Below are 11,430 nucleotides of genomic sequence, written 5' to 3'. Positions count from 1 at the left end.
CTGTTTTCACCTGTCACAAATGGAGGAACCCTGGTGTGAGTGCACTAAGGTATCTGCTGGATTTCCAAACCCCACTGATATTCTGGGAAGCCAGGGTAGCCCCATGGGCAGAAATAACGTCTCCCGGCTGTGCAACTGTTCAAATCAGGGTCACTATCACTCTGGGGGGAGTTAACTTCCGCACTCCCCTTGGAGAAGTGGGGTTGCTGCCATCTTGTCAGAGACTGCGTTGAGGGAGGGGAGGAGGCTTGCTTGGCCGAGGGCTTTGGTGCACCGCCCACCCCCCAGACCCCTCCGCCCAGTGCTCTCGTTCCACCCTCAAGGTCCCAGGCTAAGTGAAGTAGGTGGCTTGGAGAGGTCACCTGGGGTTCGGGGCTTCCTTTCACCAAGAACTGAAAAAGCAAGTCTGGTGGGGCCCTAGAACCGTTTCAGCCGTCGGGGAGAGCGTGTCTGTGGCCTGGGGAAGGGGTCCAGGCAGCAAAATAAGATCCCCTCCCCCCTCTCTGGACCAGCAGCTGGGACTGCGGGAGTCGGGTGCGTGCGTCTAAGTGCGCAAATCCTCGCTCTGTGCGTGCGTGTGTGTGTGTGTGTGTGTGTGTGTGTGTGTGTGTGTGTGTGTAGGGAGAGCTGGAGAGGGTCGCGACCTGACGGGTTGAACTGTGGGCTCCCCTCCCCCCGCAGCCCCTGCCCGCTCTTGGAGGTTCCACCTTTGAAAGTGTACGCGGCTAGCAGCGGCAGCCGAGTGGGTCGGGAGGCGGGGGCGGGGAGGGGGGGAGGAGTCTGGCTCTGGTTGCGTGCTTTTCGATTGATGGATGACTGCTGGGTGGGAGCGAGCGTGCGGGTGTGAGTGTGAGTGTGTGTGTGTGTGTGTGTGTGTGTGCGCGCGGGGTGCGTGCGCGCGCGGGGCCTGCCCATTTTCCTCCTCGCAGCAGTCAGTTGGGAGCTGGAGAGGGGGAGGGAGACGCAGCCCGCGAGAAACCGGAGAGGAGCAGAGCGCCCTCCGCCCAAGGCGCCCTCCCTTCGGCCGCGCACAGGCGCCGTCGCTTGGAGGAGCAAGGTGCCACCCAGCCCGCAAGGGCGCAGCATACAAACCCGCGGTCTCTTCGGTGGCTCTGCCCCGGGACTGCACCTGGAGGCCACCCCGGACGGGGATGGTAAGCGGCTGCCGCCGTCTGGCACGCAAGCGGGACGCGGTGAGGGCACCATGGCGCTGACGCCCTGGAGGGGGCCCTCGGCGGGGCTTGTCCGGCCCGAGCTCTGGCTGCTGCTGTGGGCAGCCGCGTGGCGCCTGGGTGCCACGGCGTGCCCCGCCCTCTGCACCTGCACCGGCACCACGGTGGACTGCCACGGCACGGGGCTGCAGGCCGTCCCCAAGAACATTCCACGGAACACGGAGCGCCTGTGAGTATGGCCCCCATCCCCAGCCCGCAGGGAGCCTCGAGGTTGCCCTCCCACCCCCATGCAATTCAGGGCTAAAGGTGGGGGCAGGACCGTAGGGGCCTGGGCTCTGCAGCCAATAAATGAGTCAGTGCTTGCCAGGGACCTTCCTGAGCCAGGAGCCAGGAGCCAGGAGCCAAGAGCGCCACTGTTTCCCTTTCTTGGGATTCAAAGGGCCCTCGTGGGGCTGCCAGCTCCCATCCTCACACCTGCACCCTGCGCTCAGCACGGCAGGCCTTCCCACTGCGCCAGCACTTTATTTCTCCAGGTGCCTGAGAATTGGTGCCAGAAAGCCTTCCTGGCACCCAGGAGGGAAGCTCCTCACACTCACCAAGCACCATGTCTCCTTTTGGACACATGGGGCTTGGGCTGTGTTCTGAGTGGGAGGTGTGCATTTGGGCTCTGAGGGCTTGCAGGCTGGTGATGGGCAGCAGGATGGGATGGAGTTGAAGTTCCTAGTCTCCCCCTTTCTCCCCATTGTTTGCCCCAGAGCCTTAAGAATTTTTTCCTTCCAGGTGTGAGGCATTTGTCTCCCACTGCAAATCCAGCCATCCCCAACCCAGGCAGACAGTGGACCTGAGGGATTTGGGTTTGGGCCTTGGGGTATGTTACATTCAGCACCCAGAGAGGGGTAGATATGACCTGGACAAGGAGCCCCATGAATAATGCTGAGAGGTCAGGAGCTTGGAGTGGGAGATACGAGGTTAAAGATATTGACCATGATAAGTCATAAAAACCATCATTTCTCTTACCCTGTTGTCACTCACTTCTAAATTCTTGAGAAAACTTGGCCCTTTCTAGACTCACCAAGCTTTGTAGAATGTGTGTGTGTGTGTGGGGGGGGGTGGGGATTAGCATGTGTGTGTGTTTATAGACATATATAATTTGTTTTCCCAGATTCTCTTGCAGAATGTGTCTGCGTGAATTCCTGGTATCTGTGGTGTCACCTCAGTAGTGTGAGCCTGGGAGAGCCCCCTTTACATGGGCTGTGAGTGTAGGTTTTTGGGCCCACACTCATGCAGGGCCTTTTATATTTTTATTTAAAAATTTTAATTATTTATTAATTTATTTTTTGGCTGCGTTGGGTTTTCGTTGCTGCGTGCGGGCTTTCTCTAGTTGCAGCGAGCGGGGGCTACTCTTCGTTGCGGTGCGTGGGCTTCTCATTGTGGTGTCTTCTCTTGTTGCGGAGCACGGACTCTAGGCACATGGGCTTCGGTAGTTGTGGCTCACGGGCTCTAGAGCGCAGGCTCAGTAGTTGTGGCACACGGGCTTAGCTGCTCTGTGGCATGTGGGCTCTTCCCGGACCAGGGCTTGAACCCGTGTCGCCTGCATTGGCAGGTGGATTCTTAACCACTGCGCCACCAGGGAAGCCCTGGCAGGCGGATTCTTAACCACTGCGCCGCTAGGGAAGTCCCTCATGAAGGGCCTTTGTGCTGCTTGCGGAGGTGGCTGCCTTGGGGGATTTTTGAACTGGACTTTGGAGGAGGCTGCTGGCCCCTTTGAAATCTGCCTTCTCCTTCTTTTCACACTCCTGGGTCCCTGCAGTGGCTCTCAGGAAAGGCGTACATATTTTGAGAACTTCTGAGCACATTTTCATGACTCTCAGCTGGTCAGAGGCAGAAATCTGACCCTGGGGAGAACTGTCTCCTGGATCAAACTCCGTACCAAGGTCAGCAATTAGCACATTTGTCCCAGACTCTTCTTGGCTGAGACTGAAAAATTCCCGTGGAGGTTTCAGGGAATTTGCAACCTAGATGCAATCTAGATGGGAATCAGTGTGTGTGTGTGTGTGTGTGTGTGTGTGTGTGTGTGTGTGTTGTGGCGCTGCATGGGGAGAGGTTGGAACAAACAGAGATTCCTTGGGGATCCTGTGTGGCCCTGGAGAGGGACGGAGGGTCAGAAATCTGTCTAAAGGATCCCTGAGGCTGCAGGGTCACCCTCCATACCTGTTCCGTCTGGACCTCCTCTCTGTTCCTTTGCCTTGTTCTCGGGGCATTTCTCCTGCAGCTGTTACCCTGGTAGCGGCCTAGGTCTGAGGATTTTAGCCCCTCACCTTTGTTTTTGGATCTGAATTTTGAAGTCATTTCATTTCTTGCTCTCTCTCCACCTTTAGTTTTGAGGATAGTGTCTGTTTTGACTTTGATGAACTCTTGAGCTCTTTTGCAATCAGAGTGAGATGGAAGTGAAATTTCCTGGTATTAAGTCAGTTATTTGCTGTGTGACCTTGGGCAAGTGACTTAACTTCTCTGAGCCTTAGTTGCTTTCTATCAGGAAAATGAGGCTGCTGATACATAAGGTTTTTGGTTCTTGTGAGGACTGAAGGTAATGTATGGGAAGTTCTTGGTACATTATGATGCTTGCTAAGTGAGAGCCATTATTATAATAGGATCAGGAGAAGAGTCTTGTTACTTAATTCAGCAAATGTTTGTGGAGCCCGTAACTGCCCTGGGTGCTGAGGCTCCAGCTGGGAGTGAGCAAGTTCCTGCCCTCAAGGGATGTACAGTTGAGAGGACCGGTCAGGGACACCTAACTGTAAGCTCTGGCAGTGTAATGGGGCTGCGAGGAGGAAGCTTTGGGATTAGAAGCCCTTTCCTGGGTGAAGGAGCTTCCAGAGAGAGGATGGACCATTTTATGAAGGTACTTTGGGACTCAGCAGTGGTTGGGTCAGATTTTGCCAAGTAGAGAGGGCAGGCAGCCCAGACAGGGCATGCAGGAGCAAAGGCTTGAAGATGTGAGTGTGGCTGCCCTGCTGGGAGAACAGACCAGCTTTGCCCCGGGGCTGAAACATGCTGTGGAGTGGGATGTGATGGGATTTGAGACCGGGAAGGTTGGGAAGGGTCAGGAAGGCCTTTCTCTATCTGGATTTTTCCTTTAGAGACTTCAGGGTTCAGATCCAGGGGTAAGTCATCAGGTCTGATCTTTGCTGTGTGCAAAACTTCTTGGATTGGGAAAGGCTGTAGAAAGCAGAGGGAGCCTGCCTTTTCAACAGGCAGGCCGCGAAAGAGCCATTTGAAGAGGAAAAGAACATCCTGAAAAGAGGCCTTGGGCAGGCTCAAAATAACTGTGGCATATGCTCTCTCTAATCAATATGGGTGTCGTGCAGCCTCAGAGCCCGAAACAGTGGCTTCTTCCGAGGCTGTGAAATTTTTATAGACCGCAGCTGTGCATTCGTTCGCCTTTTGTCCTCTGGGCAGTTTCTCTGGCAGCCTGCGAGGCCCAGCAACTTTATGATCATATATTCCATAACTCCGGGTCCAGCGCATCTCCCCAAGTGGGAAGAAATTGTCATTGGTTTGCTGCAGGGCCTTCTGGGAAGAGGCTGTGCAGGCTCCAGAGCTGTTGAGGAAATCGGTTCAGCCAGAGGGACTGTGGGGCTGTTGGGCGGGTGGGGAAGGGATGCTGAATAATTCACTGCAGTGGAACAACTGAAGTCCAGGGCAAGGTTGGGAGCGTGGTAGAGGAGGCCTGGGGGCTTGTCTCTTTGTAGGGCCCAGACTCAGAGGGGCCCAGCCATGGCCACTATCGTTTTTTCTTCTACTCAAGGACCTTTCAGTTGGATTTTTTTTTTTTTTTCTAATTTAAAAAATCTTTTGGACTAGAGTGTTTAGGAGAGTGTGATGAGAGAGTGCAGTATGTGTGGACACCACTTCTCCCCTCCACCCTGGACACTTGTATTCCAGACCTGCCGCGGATGCCCCTTGTGCATGTGGGATGCAGAGAGGAGAGAGGCCTGAGGATGGAGAGAGGGCCCTGGGAGGCCTGCTGGCTTCTGTTTGCCTCCAGGTCCAGCACTTTCTGCTGCTCTTTGGGCCATGGGGCCTACACTCCTGCCTTCCTCGGTATGTCCCCTTGCCTCCTGGCCAGTTTGTCCGCTGCCCTAGCTCCCTGCCCGCTGCCGAGGCCTGGGAAGGCCATGCCTTCTCCCAGCTTAGCCCCGAGTCTGAAGGCCCTGTTCAATGGGGGTGGGTGGTTTTGACCAAGGAAGACTGCCCAGGGCACCCCCAGGCTGATTGTCTGGGAGCCTGTTTGGAATTCCAAACAAGGATTGGATGGTGGCTGCGATGAGAGGGGTCAGAGGGCCAGATAGAAGCCACGTCTGCCACCGGGGCCTGGCCGGCCCGGGCTCTCTGAGCAGGACTCGATGGGCTCCTGCAGTAGAGACCCACATGGGGCAGGGGGAGTTGCCTCCTGGGGAAGCTCGTGTCTCTAGTAGCAGGTGCACTGGGCTTATTGCTGGGCTCTGAGTGACCGGTGGTACGGCCCGGTGCTGCCACTCCATGTGACCTGAGACCCGGTTTCCCCATCTGCAAAAGGGGATGACGGTTGCAGGTTGATGGTGAGGACTAAGTGAGTGCATGCATGTAGAGGGCCTGCAGGTGTGTTTGGCACGTGGTGGGTGTTCTGCCTCCAGGGAGAGTGATACCTACTACCTCATAGGGTTTTTGCCAGGGTTTACTCATTCTATGTGTGTGAAAATGCTTCGTGCCTCTTATTTTTATTATTTGAGAAGCTCAGGCTAAAGGCTTGAGGGTTCAGGTGGGGCAGGAGAGAGGGCGGTGGGGGGCAAGCATTTGCGTGTTGGCCGGACTGCAAGCTGGGGTCCGGCTCTCAGAATGCTCCTTCCCTGGACTGTCCCGCGTCCCTTAGGGTGTGGAGACAAGGCGCAGGTCAGTGTCATGCGGGGAGTCTCTGCAGGGTGGATGGCTCTGGAGCCAGACTGCTTGGCTTTTTAGCCCCTCTCTGCCATTCAGCAGCTGGGGGGACCTTGGGCAAGGTGTGGGGTTTAATTCACTCATTCAACAGATAGCTGTCTCTTGAAGGCCTGCATGGTGCCGAATGAATAGTCCCGGACAGAAATGGAAACCGCGCCTCTCTCTCCGAGTTTTAGTCCAGCAGGGGAGATGGAGATGAATGACACAATAGGAGGAGAATCACGTAATTGCAAACTGGGATAAGTGCTCTGGAGGAAAGTGTGGCTTCTCAGGCCCCCATTTCCTTGCCCATAAAATGGGGATGATGACAGGACCTGCTTCAGAGGGTGGTCCTAAGGATTAAATGTGGTGATGCTGGGAGAAGCACTTTGCACCGGGCCTGGCACACAGCAAGTGCCCAGTAAATGGTAGTATTATTATTGTTATTAAGGTGACAGAGAATTGCAGGGCTGTGAAAGGAACTTGGGCGCCACTCAAGGCCGGATCCCAGCACTGCCCTGCTCTCTATTCCCTCATCAGGCAGCCACTGGGCGCTCTGGATCCCTAGGGAACCTTGGGGCACACGGAGACCGGGCTGCCCCTTTCGCAGTGCCGCCTCTCGGAGGCAGGGGGCTGGCTGCGGTGGCCCAGGCTGCCCGCGGCTGCCAGCAGGGGCGGCCGTGCTCTTTGGGGGCCGGCTGAAGGGCGGCGGGGACAGGCAGCCCCCGCGTTATTGGGAGCAGACGGGAGCTTGGCGGAGTTGCTGTCTCAGTTCTGTGCCGGCATTAGCAGCTCGGCAGGGCGCTTGCTTAATGGGATTTTCTTCCCAAATGCTGTAATTATCGCCATACAAATACTTATTACCCAGAGCAGATGACGGCCGGGCCTTGGGCAGTAGCCAGGGAGCTGGGCTGTGCTCGGGGTGGAGAATTGGCTCCTCTTTTTGAGCTCGAGACTCCCTCCCCTTCTTTCTGGATCCCAGCCTGAGGTGGACAAACAGCTGTTGGGCACCTGCCATGTGCAGAGTGTCTGCAGAGGTCCAGGGTATGGACTCGCTCCTCTGGGAGCTTGCGGCCTGGTGGGGAGAAAGGTCTGTCTGCAAAAGAACAAATGTGTAAGGATGCCCGTAGGGACGTAGAGCACAGCGGCTACCAGCACAGCCTTTGCTGTGAGAATGGCCCGGTTTGAATCCCGCCTTCATCAACTACCACATGAGAGATCTTGGCTGACTCATGAGTGACTCAATATCCTCATCTGTAAAATGGGAGCAACGTAGCATTTACCTTGTAGGGCTGTGAGTTCAAGTGAAATTGTCCATGTAGCGTGGTTAAAATAACGTTGGCACGTAGAAAGTACTCCATCCATGTTAGAGATGAGGAGATGGGAGTGAGACATGGAGGAGGAGTTGTATCCCTACGGTGATGGGGAGGTGGGATTTGAACTGGGCCTTGAAGGTTGGGCAGGAATTAGGTGAGTGAGCGGTGAAACCAGGGCAAGGGAATCTGGGGGCATCCAGAGGTGAGCGCCGTACGTTTGGGAAGGAGAGTGAGGAGCAGATCCAGCTGATGGGATGAACGTTTGTGCTGGTGAGTTCTGAGAGAAGAGATTAAAGTAACGAGTAGGCTCAGGCCATGCGGCTGGGGAATAGGGAGCCATCTGAGGGTGTGTGTGTGTGTGTGTGTAAAATTTTATATTAAATTTTTTTTTTAACTGTTCAGTGATGTTTAACAAATCTAGAGTTGTGCAAACATCACCACAGTCCAATTTTAGAATATTTTCCTCACCCAAAAAGATTCCTTGTGTTCATTGTAATTTTAAATTTTGTTATAATTTCAAACTTACAGAAAAGTTGCAACGAAAGTATATCCCTTATCCAGACTCAATTGTTTATATTTTGCCCCCTTTGCTTTATCATATGTTATACACACACACACACACGCACACACACCTTTTTTTCCCTGAACCATTTAAGAATAGATTGGAGGCATAACTTTTTTCCTCTAAATGCTTCGGTGTGTATTTTTCTAAGGACAATAAGGCTATGAAAATCAGAAAATTTAATGTTGATACAATACTATTATCTACTCCATGGTTCATTTTAGAATTTCATCAATTGTGCCAATAATGTCTTTTGTAGCTATTGTTTTGTCCAGGTTCATAATCCTGTCCAGGATCACACATGGCATCTACTTGTCATGGCTCTTTATTCTCTGTTAATTTGGACCAGTTCCTTAGCCTTTCTTTGTTTTTCTTGACCTTAACATTTTTGAAGAATACTGGCCGGTTATTTTGTAGAATGTCCCTCAATTTGGCTTCATCTGCTTTCTTCTCATGATTGCGTTCAGGTTATGCATTTTTGGCAGGAATGCTAAATAAGCAACGTTGTGCCCTTCTCAGTGGGTCACGTCAGAAGACACATGATGTCAGTTTGTCCCAATATTGGTGATTTTAGCTTTGATTACTTGGTAATTTGGTGTCAGCCAGGCTTCTCTGCTGAAAAGTTACCATTTTCCCCTTTGTTATTAATAATTGACTTGCAGGGAGATACTTCGAGGCCATGTAAATATCCTACTCATCAAACTTTCGTTCACTAGTTTTGGTTCCACTGATGAGAAATTTGTAACTCCACCATTTCTTCTGTATTTATTAGTTGGCATTCTATTGTAAGAAAGAACTTTACCTTCTCCTCCATCTGTTTGTTGTTTGCCTGATTGTTTGTAACAGCATGGACTTGTGGATTATTATTTTATTCATTGGGTTATAATTTGTAATAATGTTACTACATTATTTTGATGTTCAGAGTGTCCCACATTTGGCCAGTGGGACCCCTTCAAGGTGCTCCCATGTCCCGTTGACAAGACCCTTTAAGCACTTGCCTCCAGGGGTTTTGAGTGGAGAGTAACAAGTGCAAAATGGTGTTTTAAGATATTCTGTTTCCTGGCTTTGGTATGGACAATAAATGGAGGGAGAGACCAGCTGGTGGTGGGGAGACCAGTTGGTTATGGTGACTGTGATTTCTGACAGCAGTTTTTCTATCACTGCTGTATTTTTATTCTTTAAAAAAATTTTAAAAAAAATTTTTATTTTAAAACAATTTTAGACTTACAGAAAAGTTGCAAAAATAGTACAGAGAGAATTCCCATACACCCTTCGCCCAGCTTCCCCTAATGTTAACATCTTTCTTAATCATAGCACGATGATCAAAACCAAGAAATAAACATTGGTACAATACTGTTAGCTAAACTATAGACTTCATTTGCATTTCACTAGTTTTTTTCCACCAATGTCCTTTTTCTATTACAGGACCCAATCCAGGATCCCACATTGCACTTAATTGTCATTTCTCCTTAGTCTCCTTCAGCCTGTGACAGTTCCTTAGTCTTTCCTTGTTCCTTGTGACCTTGACATTTGTAAAAAGTGCTGGTTAGTTATTTTGTAGACTGCTCTTCGGTTTGTGTTCCTCTGGTGTTTTTTCATGATTGGATTGAGGTTATGCATTGTTGGCAAGAATGCCACAGAGGTGATGTGCCCTTCCCAGAGCATCCTATCAGAGGGTAGATGACATTGATATGTGTCATTGCTGGTGATGTTAACCTTGATCTCTTGGTTAAGGTGGTGTCTGCCAGGTTTCTCCACTATAACGTTATCTTTCCATTTGCAATTAATAAATATTTGCGGGGGGAGATACTTTGAGAGTATGTAATATCCTTTTTGTCCTCAAATTCTCACCTACTAATTTTAGCATCCATTAACGGATCTTGCCTGCAACCATTATTATCCAATTTTGCTTTTCTATTTCCCTCATTCGTTCTACATTTATTAATTGGAATTCTTCTGTAGGGAAGAAAATCTTATTTCTTTTTAAGAAGGTGGTTTGTTGGATGGGTACATTGGGTTTTGAGTTTCCTGAGGGCAGGGACTGTGTCTCATGTATCTTTGTATTTCCATCGCCTCGTACATGGTAGGTGCTCAAAAAAAATGTGTGTTCAGTGAGTTTTGTTTTTTTTTAAACCTGTGGTAAGACATTTCATGATTCTGATCCTTGCTTTAGAAAATATGATCATTGTGATAGGCTTAATAATGGTCCTCAAAGATGTCCACATCCTAATCCCTGGAACCTATGAATATGTTACCTTACAGGGCCAAAGGAACTTTGCAGATGTGATTAAGTTAAGAATCTTGAGATGGGAGATGATTCTGGATTATCTGGGTGGGCTCCACATAATCACAAGGGTCTCTAGAGAGAGAGAGAGGCAGGAGGGTCAGAGTTAGTAGTAGGAGAAATATGACGACAGAAGCGAGAGATTGGAGTGCTGCCAAGAAGGGGCCATGAGCCACAGAATGCAGGCGGCCTCTCGATGAAAGAGGCAAGGAGATGGATTCTCCCCTAGAGCCTCCAGAAAGGAATGCATCCCTGGGGATGTCTTGACTTTAAACCAGCAAGACTGATTTCGGACTTCCGATCTCCAGAACCGTAAGATAATTTGTGTTGTTTTAAGCCACTAAGTATGTGGTAATTTGTTATAGCAGCAGCAGGCAACTGTTACAGTCCTCATAGAGTTTGGAGGGTACAGCAGAGGCCAAGGCATGAGAGGAAGCAGGCCTGGACGGAGGCAGAGGGTGCAGAGAGAGCAAATGGGAACGTCACGGGGGACCCTATGGCCCGAGGCTGGGAGGATGATCTTGCAGAGTATAGTTGGGAGGGTGGCTGATCCTGGAGGAGAAGCCATGAAGTTAGTTTCTGCCTCTTTTGTTTGAATTACCAATAAACAACCATGTGAAAAAATGACCCTAGAGGTAGGAATAGGGGATGGTCACTCTGTTGAGTGTTCAGGCTGGAGAGACAGTTGGGAGGGTGTCCTGGGGAAGTAATGGGACCCACGAGGGCAGTGGGACAGAGACGTCACTGGGAATAAAACTCTCCCGGGAAGCTGGTATAAAATGCAGATTCCCAGGCCCATTCCAGAGTTGCTGAGTCAGCAGGTCTTTGGCAAAGGCCATTCAGGTGATTCAGACGTGGGAGGTGCCCAGGACACAATCTGAGGAACACTGCTTGGTGCTGGGGTTTCCTGGTGAAGAAAGTACGTCCTTTGAAGACGCAGGAGGACTGCCTTTGGCTTCCACCCACATTAAGCGGGCAGCAGGAAGGGAGGGCCACCAGGGAGGAGCTGGGGGAGGGGCAGGAGGAGCTCCCGTCCACAGAGAAGCCTTGGCCCCACGTTTGTGGATTCCAACCTGGGTGATGCAGTTACTGCTAAAGCCAAAGGAGGCGTCTGGGGATGGTGGGGGGAGGGTTAACAGT

The 11,430-nt window shown here is 51.2% G+C and overlaps 1 protein-coding gene across 1 annotated transcript in view; it reads left to right on the top strand.

The window, feature by feature from the left end:
• Positions 1–1,062: 1,062 nt before the first annotated feature.
• The window catches only part of SLIT1 (slit guidance ligand 1), a 175,423-nt gene continuing 165,055 nt past the window's right edge, over positions 1,063–11,430 (top strand). Inside the window, exon 1 of the mRNA XM_082406495.1 lies at positions 1,063–1,401. Within this exon, the coding sequence (XP_082262621.1) occupies positions 1,205–1,401 (197 nt within the window). The 5' untranslated portion in view covers positions 1,063–1,204. The remainder of the gene's footprint in view (positions 1,402–11,430) is intronic.

Source organism: Balaenoptera borealis, assembly GCF_965194805.1.
Source record: "Balaenoptera borealis genome assembly, chromosome: 10".
NCBI lineage: Eukaryota > Metazoa > Chordata > Mammalia > Artiodactyla > Balaenopteridae > Balaenoptera > Balaenoptera borealis.
Note: the sequence above shows the minus strand (reverse complement) of the source record. Positions and strands in the feature narration are given on the sequence as shown.